General features: G+C 43.3%; 1 protein-coding gene across 2 annotated transcripts in view; it reads right to left on the bottom strand.

The window, feature by feature from the left end:
* Positions 1-4,460: 4,460 nt before the first annotated feature.
* Positions 4,461-17,547, bottom strand: part of Ypel2 (yippee like 2) — a 59,476-nt gene continuing 46,389 nt past the window's right edge. For both annotated transcript variants that reach the window (XM_020179389.2, XM_074046214.1), the window contains exons 3-5: positions 12,276-12,319; positions 11,137-11,245; positions 4,461-7,249 (exon numbers count right to left, since the gene is read on the bottom strand). In XM_020179389.2, coding sequence (XP_020034978.1) covers positions 7,160-7,249; positions 11,137-11,245; positions 12,276-12,319 — 243 coding nt within the window. In that variant the 3' untranslated portion in view covers positions 4,461-7,159. The remainder of the gene's footprint in view (positions 7,250-11,136; positions 11,246-12,275; positions 12,320-17,547) is intronic.

Raw genomic sequence — 17,547 nt, 5'->3', positions numbered from 1 at the left:
TTTTACAAACTCTTTGCCTGAGCTAACCTCGAACCTTGATCCTCCCAATCTCAGCCTCCCAAATAGGATTATAGGCATGAGCTACTGGAACCTGGCCACATGTATGAAACATTTTAAGCTAACTTTTTCATTCTCCTTTTAGACAAGTGTTAAACAGATTTTTAGAGCTGTTAATTCTCCACTAACCCCCTTAGTTCAATGTCCAGCAAGCATTTTTCAGCACCTACTTTTAATTGAAGGTGCTAAGGATTACATTTATAATCCATTAGTATTTAAAAACAATGATAAAACTGGGCACGTCTATAATCCCAGCACTCAGGAAGGCAGAAGGATGGTAAGTTCCACACCAGCCTGGACAACTCAGGGAGACCCTGCCTCATTAAAATTTCCCAGGACTGTCTTCGGATGTAGCTCAATGGTACAGCACTTACCTAGCATGCACCAGGGTTAAATCCCCAGTAACACACACACGCACAAAATTTATATTCAGCTACGGAATACACAATACTTTTCAGGACGTTGTCCTGAAATTCTCTAATTTTCGTTCCCAGAGGTCCTCCTTATTAAACAATCAAGGTGACAGACTGGGAAAGTGTCCTGTGAAGCCCATAGCAGAACTAATAAGGCCAGAGGAGAGAGGCTAAATCTAGGAAGATGGTGTAGGGGAAGAACCCAGAGTTGCGAAATCAGAGGACTATGATTCCTGACGCTGTCACTAGTAATGAAAGCTTGCAAAACCCCAATTTCATCATCTACAAAATGAGGACAAATCAGTGTATGGTTTCCCACAGGATGGCAAGGACTCCTAGGATGATGTGAGGAAGTACCTCATTGTGAGAACCCTGCTTGAGGTCGTGTAGGCAAAGCACCAGCAATGCAGGGTCTGGCACAAACGCAAACACTACCTGCTCCCCTTCTCCTAGCCTCAACTCCTGGACAGCCACTGTGGGAAACAGAGCTCCCCATCTCCAAAGTAATCAGACCCAAATGGACTGGAAGTATGGATCAAGTGGTAGAGTGGTAGAGCACCTGCTCGGCAAGCATGAACTCCAATCCCACAAAAAAAAAAAAAAAAAGACCAAGGATTACTGAGACTGACCAAGGATTACTGAGACTGGCTGTCTCCTGCACATGCTAATTTTTTCTCTTGTCCCTGCCTGCAAAAGGCAAACAAGAAAGAAATGGTAACAGGCACATCCACTGAAGCAAAACAGGTCACAGAGGAAGATAATACGCTCAATGACAAATAAAAGTCAATTGCAGCTGGGCCCAGAAAACACAGGTGAAAATTCATGGGGAGTAGGGAAGGCATTTCCTTGTTTCTAGGATAAGCTTTTAAAATATTATCACCAATGCAAAGAAACACACACTTGTGTGGTTTTAGTATTTTCTTTACCACTTAAGCTGCCTGTGCAAGGACCTCCATAAGATTCAGAGGCAATGGCCCAAAAGACCAAAAATCATGTTCTCCCTCATATTCGGACACTAGATCAAGGTCAAACACAACAAGGAGATTGGACTTTGAGCACATGATAAAGCGAGAGCACACAAGGGAGGTATGAGGATAGGTAAGACACCTAAAAAATTAGCTAGCATTTGTTGCCCTCAACGCAGAGAAACTAAAGCAGATACTTTAAAACAACTGAGGCCAATAGGAGAAGGGGACCAGGAACTAGAGAAAAGGTTAGATCAAAAACAATTAACCTAGTAGGTAACACACATGCACAGGAAATCAGTGTGAGTCAACTCTCTGTATAGCTATCCTTATCTCAACTAGCAAAAACCCTTGTTCCTTCCTATTATTGCTTATACTCTCTCTTCAACAAAATTAGAGATAAGGGCAAAATAGTTTCTGCCGGGTAGCGAGGGGGCGGTGGGGTAAGGGAGGGGGTGGGGGAAGTGGGGAGAAATGACCCAAACATTGTATGCACATATGAATAAAATAAAAATTAAAAAAAAAAAGATTCAGAGGCAAGCTTCTGAAGTTACTTTAAAATGTGGTGTGTGGGCTGAGAATGTGGTTCAGCCCCAGCCCACCAAAAAAAAAAAAAAAGGTTGATTTTTCAAGACTGTGTATGGGTAAGACTAAAGCAAAGGTACTTGTAGAACAAGATCAGCTGATTTATTAGGATGACAGAATTGTCTCACCCAGTGCCTGAAATCTAGTTTAATAAAAATTTGTTGAACAAGTGAGAAGACTTGATTTTTATTTCACACATGACATAACTGAATATTTGGCTCCCCTTGTGATCCAATCATTGAGAAAGGACATTTTCCCCCTTTGACAAAATTTTGTCATTCTATACCTGCCTTCTCTGCCCTCTCCCCCCCACCCCAGGCTTTTCTTAATGCAACTTATATCCACCAAGTGTCCAGAAAAGCTTGCAGTCTAAGATGGGGCTTGGTGCAGGTAAGTGGCTAAAGGTCACTTGTGCATTTCAGCTATTTTAAAGCAGGAGGAACACTTGCAGATAAGCAGGAGATCTGTCTTTTATTCATTAATTGGCTGACTGTTCCTAGGAAAAATAACTGCTTATGGTTTCAGTTGACAGACCCATGACTAGGGTTAAACAGATGACCTCCTGCAAATGTAAATGTTAAAGGTCAAGATAAAACACTGAGTCAATGAAGACAGACAAGTTCTCCAAGGAGTTCATATTTGAAAACTTTATTTTCTCAAATGAGCACCAACACAGATTGGAAATATGACAGGAACACGCACTTTTCTCTAACACTGAATCACTATGTACAAATACAGGACAGGGAAGACAAATTATTTAAAAACAATTACCTTTGTTATTGAAGCAAAGTGACCTAAAAAAAAAGTCACCAAAGAAAATGAAAACAGAACAAAAACCCCAAACCCAACAAATACAGTTTGTAAACACAAGCATAAATAGACAGATTCTGTATTTTAGGATAGTCTCTGCAGGTTGGGAAAAGAAAACCAACTCCCACTTTCCCCAAACGTTATATAAAACATATGCGCAGGTACAACTGGAGGGTAGCTTGGTTCTTTTGTGGCTTTACCTTCTACTGCCAGTAGATTTTGTGACTGTATTTTAATTAAAAAAAAAAAAATCATCTCTTCCTCTACCTATAACACTAGCATGTTTTCTCATTTGAGGCAGATTCTTTTAAAATATGAAAAGTTGATTGTGTTCAAGATTTGACTTACCAGCCTCTTCCTGAATCGGATGCAATCTGACCTTAAAAAACTTTTTAAAAGCTATTTATAAGGTGTGTATTATGTTATTAACGTTCTCTTAATGCTTCTAAAACAACTGCCTAGGATATGGGATGAATGCACTCACATCTCAGTTATAAGCACAGATTTAACTCTGCTTGATCTTCACGAACAGACTTCCTTTATTGTCTGTAAAAGTTGAACACACAAAGAAAGTAAAAGGAACAAGTTAGCAACAGCGCCATGCTCAGGAAAACAAAATCCTTATGGTTTGTGCTGTTGGTCCACTCAGAAACAAAAGCAGAGAGAAAGAAGAAAAATGTTATGGGCCTGGAGGTGTAAACTGTGGTTAATAGTGTCTCCAATAGAAAACAGGAGGCACAATCCTAAATGCGCTCACACACACGCACACGCACACAATTCCAATTGTTAGAGTTTCTTCCAACAAGAATAATTTCCCTAAGTTCTTACTACTAAATTTACTTGGTTTTATTATTTATTTTCTTAACAAGCCAATATTGGTGCAAGAAAACATTTTAGTTCACAACCTGGTAATTTACGATAGGGACTGTGCCACTGGGAAAAAATGCAAACAGCATTGCTTTAAAGCCTCAATCCAGAATAAAGTGATCAAGTTCTTAAAAAAAAAAAAAAAGTGTACTGGTGATTACTGTTTCCCTTAAAATATACTTCAAGAAATGCAGAGGAAACCATAGAATCTAAAATGAAAGTAAAAAGTGCTCTCAGGGGGTCTGAGAAAACAGCACCAAATATATTATTTAAAAAATTAAATATTATTTACAAAAGTATATTTCATAAGCAACTGTCTTATATATATATATACACACATATATATATATATACTTGAAAATCTTATTATAAAGGGGACACATCTTTTGCACTCACTGATCCACCTGTAGAGATTTATTATCTCCTATCTACATGCTTGCTGTCATAGGAGCTGGGACAGCACTCAGCCAGGCTAGCTGAGCACGGTGTGGGCATGAAGTTGGGCCGTACCTGATTCACGTCAAATCAACCCATCAGCAGCCTGAGACTGATAAGGGCACAACGAGGAGCTAGGTGTACTCCAGGGTGGCCACAGGCACATGACCCTAGAGTGGCACAGGGAGATGGAGCTCAAGAGTTGGCCAGCTGGACTTCAGTTCAAAGCGAAGGCAGTTGCTGGCTGAGGTATAGCACTTCAAGCCTTTCCCTTTCTCACTTCTCCCTTCCCCTTCCCTATTCCCCGCCCCCCCGCCCCCCCCCCCAGCCCAAGTTTAAATAACAAACTCCAATTCCCTGAATCTGTGAGGGTGAATGGATGAGGTCTTTGGTTATGCTCTGAGTCAATAATTTTGTGAGGAAATTAAAGAATAACTGAAACCATGAGTTGATGTGTCTCCATTGCTCAGCTGTGGCCTCTGCAATACTGCTAAACGTGAGACAGACAGGCCACGAGTTGAGCTAACATTTTAAGAAGCACTTTTGGTTTCACTGATACAAAGGGAAGCCAAATGAGTTTTGTTTTTTCCCCTGTAGTTATGGAAAAACCAATACTCTACTCAGATCTCTAGTGCCAAGTCTGGTGCTAAGCACCCACCGGATGTTCCATGGATAGTAATTAGAAAAACAAAACGAAACACAACCAGGGTCTGACTGGAGCCTGCTCTGACCCATGCAACAGTCCATATCCCCAAGGAAGAACAGTGGCACATTGGTCTCCTTCTCTGCCCTGGCCAATTCTAGGGCACCTCATGTCCAATTTCTATGTCACCACATTCCAACTTCAGTTTTAAAGCCAAAACACCTACCTAGGTTTAACCTCCATTTTCTGTTTTTATAAAAAGGATTCTTCTTAATAGCCAGGACATTCCCTGAGCAGAGTCTAATCAAATCCATAGATGAAGGCCACTTCCTTCATAAGAGTAGAAGGGATCCATTATTTCTTTGCTGGCAAGCCAGCTTAGGAATGTGAAAGTCAAAAGTGTTTTACTGAGAACCTGGGTCTGGGAGCCAGAGGACGGTTTTTCTGGGAGCAAAAACTAAAGGCTTCTGAACCTCCGTCTGCTTTGCAATGAAATGGGAAGGACAAGTTCATCTTCGGAGTTACTAACACACTGCAAAGGCCTGCGCAAGAAGCTTTGGGAATGAAATTCAATTCCTAGGAATCTTTTGTGTTACTGAAGAGAGGCAGTCTTTTGTGCTGAAAGTGGCACTACCCTGTTTTCTATCACTCTGCCATCTGCCACTGGCAGGGCAGGACCATGCTGGTCTCAAATCTCTCATTCTGCACATGGAGATACAAAAAGACACTTTCACCATGGACTCACTCCCTGTGGGAATTTGGTTCTGCTGCAGATGCAATTTTGAAAATGTCCTGGGTTGGCGGCTTTAATCTTGGTTAATCAATTTTACAGATTCTTGGCTCTGTGAGCTCACTGTTTTGTGAGATTTTTGAAAGGTGAATTTTTCTCTAGCATCAGCCTACTTGGAGAATGCAATGCTGAGAATTACCTAATATTTACATATCTTAACAATAATATTTTCAGCCTAAGAAATGAAATCAACTCAGTTCAATGAGTTTGGGTAAGTTGTGGCTGAATTCTTGTAGAACAGACTTCAGAGTGTTGATTAAATATAACAAACTCCTCTTTCTCTCCTGAGCGTTAAGGGATCTCTGCTCTCCACTTCCCTAACCCAGTGAGGCTTAGATGGGGGGTGGGGACAGGGCCTGGGGTAATACTGGAATTTATAACCCTTCCCCACCACTGACAGATTTCTCTTCACATAAGACATTCAGGTCCAAGAGCAACTACAGGCATGAGGAATCTGCCAGCCAGGTAATCACTAGGTTCAAAGTCTTGGGTCTTTGTTTTTTTGTCTATAGTGATGGAACTGTAGAAAAACACCCAAAACACTAAGAACGAAGAATTTCTGATTCCACTGAAACCATCGCATACCCAAAGAGGAAAGATGAACCTGACCTGCTTTGCTTCAGATCTGAACATTCCTCACACTGTTCCTCCCTGCTCCTCCCCCCACCACATCACTCAGAGAATTGCTAACTGGTCCTACTTTTTATTTTTCTGGCTTAATATGTGCCATTTTTTCAGGAGCCCTCAAACTGCAGCCCATCTTGCTCTCCTCAATTACCGATTTTATGTGGTTGCTAGCCAAAGCTTTTGGGGGTAGTTGCATCTTGCGTTCATTACAAACCACAGTTCCCTCTCCCCTCACCTACTGGCTAAGAGGCAAAGAAAAGATTGCCCAGAGGCTGAATGAGGCATCAGACATCAAAACCCATTGGGCTTTACCCACCCCACCCACTGCTGAGCAAAATAGTCCCCAACTCAGCCTGAGACTGAGGCCCTCGCCCTGTCAGCTAGAACTGGGGCCCCTTTTTGTGTTCATCTGCTCTCCTGGCACATTTGGGGTCAGGAACAGAAGAGAATTCAGTCATGAGGTATTTTTTTTTTCTCTTTGACCTTTTAGACAAGTTGATTTTTTCAAGCCTAAGTTACTAGGTCTCTAGGAGCAGTGCAATTTTGTTCCTACCTCTACCCACCTGCACCTGCCCACCCCAGGACCCTCATAGTTCACCCTTTTCCCTCTTCTTCACCCCCACATGCCACTGCTCTCTTGACAAGAGGCCAGAAGGCAGCTCTTGCATGGGCCCTGGGGCCCTTTCCAAGGTGGGCTGCCGCCATGCGGTTCCTTTCGTTGTTTTGTTTTCAGCCAACACAAAGAGAGAAGCCAGGATCAACTCACAAACAGATACAAAGCAAAGAGACAGAGAGACAGCGATTCAGAGGCCGGTCACCAGAAAGATGGTGTCAGGGTGGGAGGATGTCCCAGATGGCAGGGCCTCTAAATGGATGGAACCAAGTGTTCAGTCACTCTCTCACGCTTGGGTAGGATGTTCAGTTGGATGGCGTTCACATGCCACTGGGTTGTACGGATGCTGTGGGATCAGTCCCAGCCATTGTCCTTGATCATGTGAGCTAGTTCAATGATGTACTTGCCTTCTTTATATTTCTGGCTGCTCTCAAAAGCATGTTCCTACGAAACAGAGGAGAAAAAGACACTGAGTGACCAAAGGCAAACAGGTGATTTTGGAACAGAATCAGAGTGGTTCCGGCTGCAGGCATCAGGACCTCTAAGGTCCAGTCTGAGATTCCCCCAAACTCACTAAGAATTCCTACTACTCAAGCCATCTCTGTCCCCTGCACTTAATTCCAGAACTGAGGCAACGACACCAGGCCTTTGTCAATACCACAACAGAATTTCCTCAGGATCTTTGCTCTTTTAAGTCTTTGCTTAAATGTCCCCATCTCAGTACTGTCTTTCCCAAATACCCCACTTGAAATTCCAATTTCCACCCCAGCACTCTCTCTCTCTCTTCCTTGCCCCCTGCTTTATTTTTACCCACAGCACTTCCTACTTTCCACACACATTATAATTTGCATTTCTACTGTATTATGTCTTCCATAACTATAATATAAACTTCATGGAAGCCAGAGATTTTCATATTTCATTCATTGCCATATCCCTAAAAGACCACAGAGCACAAAATATATCTTCAATAAATAGTGAGTGAATGAATGAGTATACATTTATGTATTTATATATACAATTTTCTATTATATAATTTTACAAATATAAATTATATAAACATAAATATATAATTACATGATAAAGTTATATTTATAATATACTATTATATAATATATATTTATGTATATAATTATATATATGGGGACCTTGATTTCTGATGCTAACTGGAAGTCTACCCTGTGGATAGATCCAGGTTCTGTGTCATCTCTACTAATTTCTAGGAACATAGGAAAGCCTGGTTACAATTTTAAGCTGTACTTGTTAGGCTTAGAAAAAAGAAAGTGAGAGAAACCAAGTATTATGAGGCCAAACAGGTCTTTTATTTCTGTGTTCTTACTGTTTTCAATAAGAGGCAAGTATTTTTGTCTTTCACTGTCTTTCTTCCAGGGAGATGGAAGCTTTATAAATCCCAACCTGGAGAACCTGGCAGCCCCAGCCCCTCCCAGCTCTCAGACCTCAAGGGGAAACCTCAATATGAACACATGGCAGGTTACTTTCAGTCTCCAGTTGAACTGGGTAGAAAGCAGTCCTGCACAGCTGTAGGTTAAAGGGCCATCTCACTTGTGGCAACAGATGTGTAAGAACATCTTGGTGAATTAAGCTGAAATTACTGGTCCCTGGGTCATTATGTGGCTAAGATGGAGATGCAAAGGCAACAGACATAAGCCCCTGCACCCAAATTAGTAAGGAACTAAACCATACAGTCGACAGCATCTGTGTGAACTGCACCTTCTATTCTAGAACGCCAGGACGTTAGGATTTCAGAACAAGAGTTCAGACTTGGATCTCTTGTTCAGAGAAGAATCACTCTACAGATGGGGAAAGGAGAGAGGAGGAGAAACACACACACACACACACACACAAGCTATGGGCTCAGCAGCAGTAATTTCCCTGACACTTCATTAGTCCCTGGCTCGAAGTGTGTATGCACGTGCATGTGTGTGCTCACGTGCAACAGAGGAATGTGGTTTGGAAATAAGACCTATTGTTCCATAATGATGTGTTCAGGATAGAAGGGGAGGAGAAAGAAAAATTAGGAGAGTGGGAGTTTTCTTATTAAGCAGGAGGAAAGGAAATAAAATTCAATTCCCTTTTGCTACCAGACAAGTGCCAGCAGTGGACTCCAGTAGAAAGAGCAACACCCCACTGACACAGCAGAAGCCCTACTTAACCACCTGATGTTGATCAACTGTTTTATCTGTTTTCGTGTCACTTTCCCCCCAGGCATCAAGATGGACTAGATCCCATTCACTGTGTTTTACCTGTGTTGGGGATTGAACCCAAGGCCTTGCAAATGCTAGCAAACACTCTAACAGCTCTCACTCACTTTTCTTTCCTGTCAAAGGCTTTCTATAAAATTTTGTCAAATGAGCCAACTCAGGTTTATCTTTTGTCTCTAACTGAACACATCCTCAATGAATAAGGAATCCAAGAGGGTGGGAAACAGGGAAAGGAACAGAGCAATTCTAGACAATCAAAACCAAAGCTCCCCCACCAAACATTACCACTGATCACCCAGAAAGGCCTGTGACTATCCAGAGGAGCAGAGTGGTAAGGCCCATTTTTCCCACAAAAAACAACCAAACTAACCACAGTGAGCAGTGCTCACCACTTGGCATCATGAAACGTAGTCTAGGGTTTATTTGGGTTTTTTTCCCCCCTTTTGGTTTTTGAGATAGAGTTTCTCTCTGTAGCCCAGACTCACCCTAAACTTGTGGATGTCCTGCTTCAGGCTCCCTAGGGCTGGGAGCCAGGTTTGCATTTTTTTTCATTCTAAGATGGAACCTAAAGGTTACACTGCCAGTTTTACTGGAGATTTCACCTGAAGTGGCCTTTATTTTTGTAATGATTTGCACATTTTAAAACTTTATTTAAATGAAATTGGGGGTGGAGGTGTGACTCAAGTGGTAGAGTTCCTGCCTAAAAAAAGTAAGGCTCTGAGTTCAAATCCCAGTACTACCCCCCCCCCAAAAAAGAAAAAAAGTAGTTTAAGTAGTTTTCCCATATGTCTCCCACCAGCTCTTAGCACTAATAAGGGAATCCTACACCCAAGAAGTCATTTGTCACAAATGATGAACCTACACTTATGCATCACTATCACCCTGCAGCAGTTCTGACTACACCCTCAGGCTCCTTCCTAAGCCACTGGTAGGTCATGAGCCACATGACAGGATGGGGAATTTGGGACCTTTACACAGAATAAATTACCCTACCTAGGGACAGAAGGACCATTTTTCAATACTCTCACAATGACAGAGAAGGTAAGAAAAAAAAGTATTTTGCTATGCACATGTGTACATACAGGGCTGAAAACAAATCTGCCAGTAGGTACAACAATGTAAGTTTACATCCACTGAACCTATACTATGTGTACTATATGCTGAGTGGTGACCTAGGTATTTCACAGGCATTATCCTTATGTAATGCTCAAAATGGCCTTAATGTAAGGAAATTGAGGCATGGAAGTTAAGTAGCTCACCTAAGTACACACACAACCAAGCCAGTGACAGAACCCAAATTTGCACCTGACTAGCTTGTCTGATGGTGTCTACCCACTAGCTAGAGGGACTAGCCAGAGGGACTGGGGAGGCTTGGTCTATGGTTGTGTTGTAACCTAATGCATGTTAGAACACTCAATCACCAGTGTTTTTAAAGCAGCAGATCCCTGCCCCAACTCCTCTCACCTTGACAAAGGACTGCTCACTCTTCCTAGGACTCAAAGGGTCCTTAAAATCTGTTCAGTTTAAATAATGAAAGAATGACTGCCCATGTGGGAGGGTCCAGTCATGATCATATCTCACAGTGGACAAAATGTTTGGCAATGCCTACGACATGGCCTAGGACCTAGGAACCTTTATTGGCACTTCAAACATAATGTGCTCTGGAGTCAAACTATTACATGGACTCCTCCAGGACTGGCCATTTGATGCCTAAGTAATCCTGGAAAGACTATTAACCTCCTTTAGCCTCCAAATCCCCATCCATAAAATAGGGATAAAAGGCGCACCTAACCTCTAGAGGAGCTACAAGAAATGAATAAAGTGACATATGCCAAGCAATAATAAGCTCTTGGGAAATGAGATGCTATCATTATTTATGAAGTCAAAAAGAACGTGTGTCTCTAGGACAGGTGAAAACCAGTGAGTATGAGGAAGGGGGGTAGGAAAGGGAAGAATGAATATAGTAGACAGATGTCTGTTCCAGGTACAGCTCTTCGACCTCAGTTTCCCGTCCTAGTCAGACACAACCCCACAGGCCATAAGAGGCAAACAGAAAAAGCCCTTCACTCTTCCCATCTCAGATTTCTCCCAATCAGGCTCCTCTGTACTCACATATTTCCAGCCCAAAGTAGTTTTGCAGTTTTCACAGTAAATGTCTGCAACTGCGTGCAGTCCCGTTAGCAAAACTCGTTCTTCTGCAGGCCCACAGCCCACGTTAACTCTATAGCAAAAGACACACAGAGAGAGTGGTTAGTCAGTCACATGTACATACATCAGGAGTTGTTCAAGCTGAGCTTCCAGCAAAATCTAACTGGACAAGGCTGCCCCAAGGGAAGCTACCACTGAGAACCTGGTCTAAAACTGAAGTCGATAACATCCCCCAAAGGATGCCACATGGGAATCTCAGTTGGGATGAATTTCAGATCTGCAAGATTGAATTCCATGGAGCTACTAAAATAGCCCTGCTTGACAGCTTGCTTAGAATTTAATTTTTTTCTAACAAAGGCTTTTAACCTTGTGACTTAAGCTACCCTGTGAGGTCCATAGCTGTGAGCACAGGTCCTCAAAGCTTACTGTGGACTGAATGATGCCAAGCATGATGGCATGATGGCACAGCCATGTTCTTCTCACAAGGATCAGTGAGCACCAGACATCCATTATGCTAACCTCCTTCGCAGAACCTGTTCCAAGCTGAACGTGCTCCATTTCCATTTTATAGTTCAGTAGGCTTCACCTTCCTTTCCCAGAAGAGGTATATAAATCACGTGCCCAGTAATGGCTGCCTGATCTGCATGCTGGGTGTCAACATAGGGGATGGGGCGTGGCCCTAACTGAGCCTTCCCTCCATCTCTAGGCTCTCCAGCAGATCTTAGTGGAGATGTTTATTCATCTTCACTTTCTTCCCCACTCACAAATCTCAGATCTAGTTATGAGGCCTCCATTTGAAGCTCTCTCAGAAGCTCCTCTGCTTCTGAGAGGAATTACATCTGTAATCCCAGTAATTCTGGATGGTATTACAGCCCTCTCACGTGCCTACTGAGGGTAGTGGAGTGAATATATTATTTTCAGCCAAAGATACTGCCAAAAAAAATTTCCCAAGGTAACTGACTACCAGTTATGGAAAGTGATGCTCCCCCCACAGTTTTTAAGGTAGAGAGGACAGGGTCTGTTGCTGAATTGTCAAGGTTTACTTTCTCCCATCCCTCCAAATTTGCACCAAATAAATGGATGCACCATTTGGAGACACTCACACTGAGTTAAAGAGGTATGCTCGTCCTTGACTTCCTTGGAACGACTGAAATAAAAGAAAATAAATTGACAGTTAGATATCCATTCACCTGTCCCAAATTACAAGAAGCATGGCCTTCCTGAATTGACACAGCAGAAGGGAGCACTAAGCCTGCTAATAGTCTAGCTGGCAGATGGCATGGGGTGGTGGGAAGGAGAAGGCAGAATAAATCAAGCATCAGAGCCCAAACCAGCCACACTGGACTATTTTCACCAGCTCAGGTGAGAAGATGGGGGAGAACCAAACAACCAAGCCAGGTGTGGTGGTGTACATCTGTAATCCCAGTATGTGGCCAGTCTGGGCAACACAACGAGACCCTGTCTCAAAATGAAAATAAAGCTGTGTGCCAGTGGCTCACAGCTACTAATCTTAGCTACTTGGGAGGCTGAGATCGAGAGAATCCTGGTTTGAGACCAGCCAGGGCAAATATTTCACAAGACCCCTATCTCCAAAATAACCAGAACAAAATGGACTGGAGGTGTGGCTCAAGTAATAAAGTGCCTGCTTTGCAAGGACAAAACTCTGAGTTCAAACCCCAGTCCCACCAAAAAAAATCTGAAAAAATAAACATAAATAAGAAAAATAAAAATAACCAGATGTCGTAGCTTACACTTGTAATCCTACCTACTCATGAGGCAAAGAGCAGGAGGATCATGGTTCGAGGCCAATACAGGTAAACAGCTGGGAAACCCCATCCGGACCAATAAAAGCTGGGCATGGTGGTGTACACTTATCATCTCGGCTATGTGGGAAGGTGGCTCAAGTGGTAAAGCACCTGCCTAGCAAGCAGAAGGCCTTAAGTTGAAACCCAAGTACTGCCTAAACAAACAAACAAACAAACAAACAAATACAAGCAAACCTCACTATGCCATTAAAAACTTCTTTCCTCCTGATGCTGCCTGAGCTAATTCACATTGGCCTTTCCTGGTTCCACTTGATTTCCACCATCTCTGCTGGCCACAGCTCCCCCACACTGGCTGGGGATGGAAAAGCCGTACCAGCACTTTTGCTCATTCTCTTGGTCCAGCCCCACTGAAGGCAGCAGGGCGTTCCCAGCACAAGAACAAACTATGAAGCCCATACTCAACACTCATCTTGCCTTCTGGAAGATTCGAACTGCTCCAACAGTTGCCATCCTCCTCAACGGACCTGGGAGTTCCCCTTCTAAGCAGTAAGCAACTTCATCTCTAGATTACAGAAATGCTCACCCAGCACAAATCCCACCAGAAGCTCTAGCTTACATACTATTCTCTTTCTCCCGGCAGGACAGTGGCAGAGAAGAGGAGGAACGCGAGCCAGCGCTTGCCATGAAATCTGGTGTCTCCTTCCATTGACACGGCCCCCTCCATGTTTCCCTCCTCGGGTTACCCTGAGATGTCTGGCTGGCATGTGCCAGCGTGTTCTGCATGGCTGCCTGCATTTTTAATGTGGTAATGACCACTGTATCCTGAAGAGAACATCCAAGTCTGCTCTGAAAACCACTCTAAAAACAAATGAGATTCTGGAGGAGACCAGGAAGGATACAGATCACTGTGCATGCAACAGTTATTTTGTTGGCTATTCAGGGCTTCAGGGAATGGGGCTGCCAGCCCCAGAGAAACACAAAAATCTTGATGAAAAACTGTGTCAGGAGCTGCTGTGTTGTTGGATGCCTCCAACATTCAAATGCACAGGGTGCCTTCACACCCAGGTGCAGCTGCAACGAGCAAGCAGATGTTCCCCAGCTGCTGCCTGGACCAAAACCTACGCTTTCTCCTTTTTTGGGTCTTGAACCATTTCTGCGAAATGCAGGACCTCCAATGCACAACTGAGTAGCTGAGTGTCACAGCCTCAAAACCTGGAAACTGCTTTCATGAGACAAGTGTCCCAGTGACACAGGCCTAGCTTTGGGACAAACTGTTAATTCAACCCTGGTGCATAGACACCCCATGGCTTTGGCTTCCGGGCAAAACTTGCAAGATGTGGCCCCGCCCATCTCCCCAGCCTGTTCTCTTGCTGCCCATTGTGCCCTTAGCTCTACTTAAGACAAACCCCACACGGTGGTTGCCTTTTACCCAACTCTGCCCACACCACCCCCTGCCAGGAAGGAACTTCCACCTGACCAATACTAAGCCTCAGTCAGCTCCTCTCTTCTGTAAGCCTTTCTCTGGCCTCTGCCAGAGAAGAGGTACCACTGACACCCATGTTCTAACCCCTCCTGTTCCCCAGGTTTTCCTTTCTCTTAGCACTTAGGAGTCTGGACTTAAATGATCTGTTTAACTCCCTCAATAGGTTGCGAGCTCCCTGGAGGCGTGGGCCATGTCTTTGATCTCTCTCTGCACCCCCAGAACATCTAAATCTAAATGCACCTCGTTGAATGACTTTTTTTTTTCTTTTTCAGTACTAGGACTTGAACTCAGGGCCTACATCTTGAGCCACTCCACCAGCCCTATTTCTGTGAAGGGTTTTTCAAAATAGGGTCTTTTGGAACTATTTGTGTGGCTGGCTTTGAACTGTGGTCCTCCTGTTCGCTGCCTCCTGAGTAGCAAGGATTACAGCGTGAGCCACGGGTGCCCAGCTAATGAACTGCTTCTACTTTCTCTTTTCTTCAAACAACTTCCTAGAAGTATAACATATAATATACTATATATATTTATGTGTACAAGATGAATTTTACTATCTGTGTTGACCTGTGTGGCCACCAACACAATCAAGATTATCCATTACACCCAAATGTTTCCTCATGCCCTCCTGAATCCAGCCTTCCCTCCCCTCCACAGCCCCTTCCCAATTTTGGATCCACAGGCAACTCCTGCTATCAATCCTTTGTATGTTCTAGAATGTTTTATAAATGAAATCATACAGTATTTTTTTTTTTGGTCTGGCTTCTTTCACTTAGCATATTTAAGATTCATTCATGTTGTTCTATACTCATTTGTTTCTTTTTTTATTGCTGAGTAGCATTCCATCCTATGCATATATCACAGATAACTTATTTTTTGTTTGATTTTAAAAAAGAATTTGACCTAGTTGATCTCTAAGACTCCTCCCAGCTCCAAAATTATATTCTCTTCTGATTCCACGGTCCTAAATTATGTGTAATCAGGTGTGTCATTCCCTAAGAGACATTCGCCAAGATCGTCAAGTTCAGATTTGGGTTTTGATTTTTTTTGTTTTTTTTGAGTGGTAGGAGTTTGAACTCAGGGCTAGGTAGGCACTCTACCACTTGAGCCACTTCGCCAGCCCCAAGTTCAGAATTTGGAAGTAGGTGGCTATGAGAAAACAAATTCTAGAAGAAATCAGGAAAAAAACCATGAAGCAGCACAGCTTCAGGGCTAATGACAGGAGAAAGCCTTGAAGAGCACATTCACTGATTTCACAGACACTCATCAATCAATTGCTACATAATTGGGGCTGCAAGGAGACTTTCCATAGCAGCAAGGTTTATAAGACAATCCTCCAGAAGAAAGCAAATACTAGAATTTGATCTGAAAAATTAAGTTTCACTAAGCAGTTACCATATATGGACTGCCATGCTGGGACTTTCACTGGGCTAGTATGTAGCATACCTGGAAGAAAGGGTGGGGCTGTCACTGCCTGGGCGTGATGGCGGCAGTCTTCTTTGCTAAAAGCACATCGTGAATACTATGTTTTCTGTACTACAGGATGTCAGTAATGAGGTTAATCTTACAGAAACAAGGTCTTTCAACTGGGCACTAGTGGCTCATGCCTGTAACCCCAGCTACTACTTGGTGTGGGGTGGATGCAGGATTTGAGATCAGGAGGATCACAGTTCCAGGTTAGCCTAAGCAAAAAGTTCACAAGATCTCCATCTCCAAAATAACCAGAGCAAGATGGACTGGAAGTAGACCAAGTGGTACAGTGCCTGCTTTGCAAGCATGAACCCTGAGTTCAAACCCCAGTCCCAAACACACAGACAAAAAATCCAAAACAAAACCCCAAGGTCTTTCTGTTGTTTTGAGACAGGCTCTTGCTAAATAACCCAGGCTATCCTTGAACTCACCATCCTCCTGTTCCCAAGTGCTCAGATTACAACAGGGTACCACCAAGTCCAACTAAAAGCAGGCCCCTAACTTAGCAAGTTCCTTGCAATTTTTAGAATGGACAGAGTATCATAAAAAGGTTTAATTACAGCAAAGTACAAGAAGCGTAGACTATGTAGTAAACTGACATTTGGCAATGTTTTCATTTTCTTCTGATTTGTGACTTAAAAATAATTACGTGAAATCATTGCTTTTACAAAAGCAGTACATTCAATCATATAACCCAACTTCAATAAAGATTCAAAACAATTTCATAATTGCTTATATTTTTTCCACCCTTTAAACATGTGTATATAAATGTTCATTAAAATTCTTACTATGTTTATAACGCACATTTTATGTAGCAGTATACAGTGTATAAGTAAGTCTATGTGTTAGAGCATACACTCAAAACATGTAGCTGACAGGCCATTGCTCCGGGGGTTCCAGTCTGCTTCAGGGAATGGCCTAGGGGTAACTCTCTCTAGCCTGACACAGACTAGGATTCCTAGAGAGAGTAGGGATAAGAGGAGGCCACATGGCAGAGAAGAGATTCCCCAGCCAGGCCCAGAGGCGGCTCAGTACAGACAGGGCCAGTACGGTTCCTCCAGGCCTGTTCTAGGAGAGCATGCTGGCAGAAGCCCACACTCTGCAAAGGATGCTGGGCCCAAGCAGGACTGGACTGGTGGCAATATCTCCCCGGGTACTCCCTGAGAGGCAGCGTCTGTGAACCTCTGTTTCCTCAGTCTGGCACTCAGAACTAGCAGCATTTTCTAAGGCTGAACTCTGGAAGCTCCATCACCATGGCCTCCCCCGACTAGGGCCCCTGCCAAGTCAACATTTATGATGAGAAAAACAGCCACTGAAAGCACAAGGCATCTTGCAAATAGACACAGACAAGAATAGCCCCGCTGGGTCGCTGTATCCTGTGGGGCCTGGACCAGCCTAGCACAACCTGGCACAGCATGGTACTCCCTCGAGTGAGGGTGGTACCGAAGGTGGGGAGACTGAAAGGAAGTTAAGGAAGCAATTAGAATGAGACAAACAGAATTTCAGACCAGGAGATGCCAAGCAGACTGTCAGACACATTTGTTTGCTGTCATTACTGCCAGGCAACAAGGCAGTTCTTTTCCATGCTCTGTCAACCAAGGCTGGTGTGCAGGCCTCCAGGAAAGGTTTTATGTCTTGTTTTTTTAAACCACACAAAACTTT

Source organism: Castor canadensis, chromosome 11, assembly GCF_047511655.1.
Source record: "Castor canadensis chromosome 11, mCasCan1.hap1v2, whole genome shotgun sequence".
Taxonomy (NCBI): Eukaryota; Metazoa; Chordata; class Mammalia; order Rodentia; family Castoridae; genus Castor; species Castor canadensis.
This window is presented reverse-complemented; position numbering and strand designations above follow the sequence as displayed.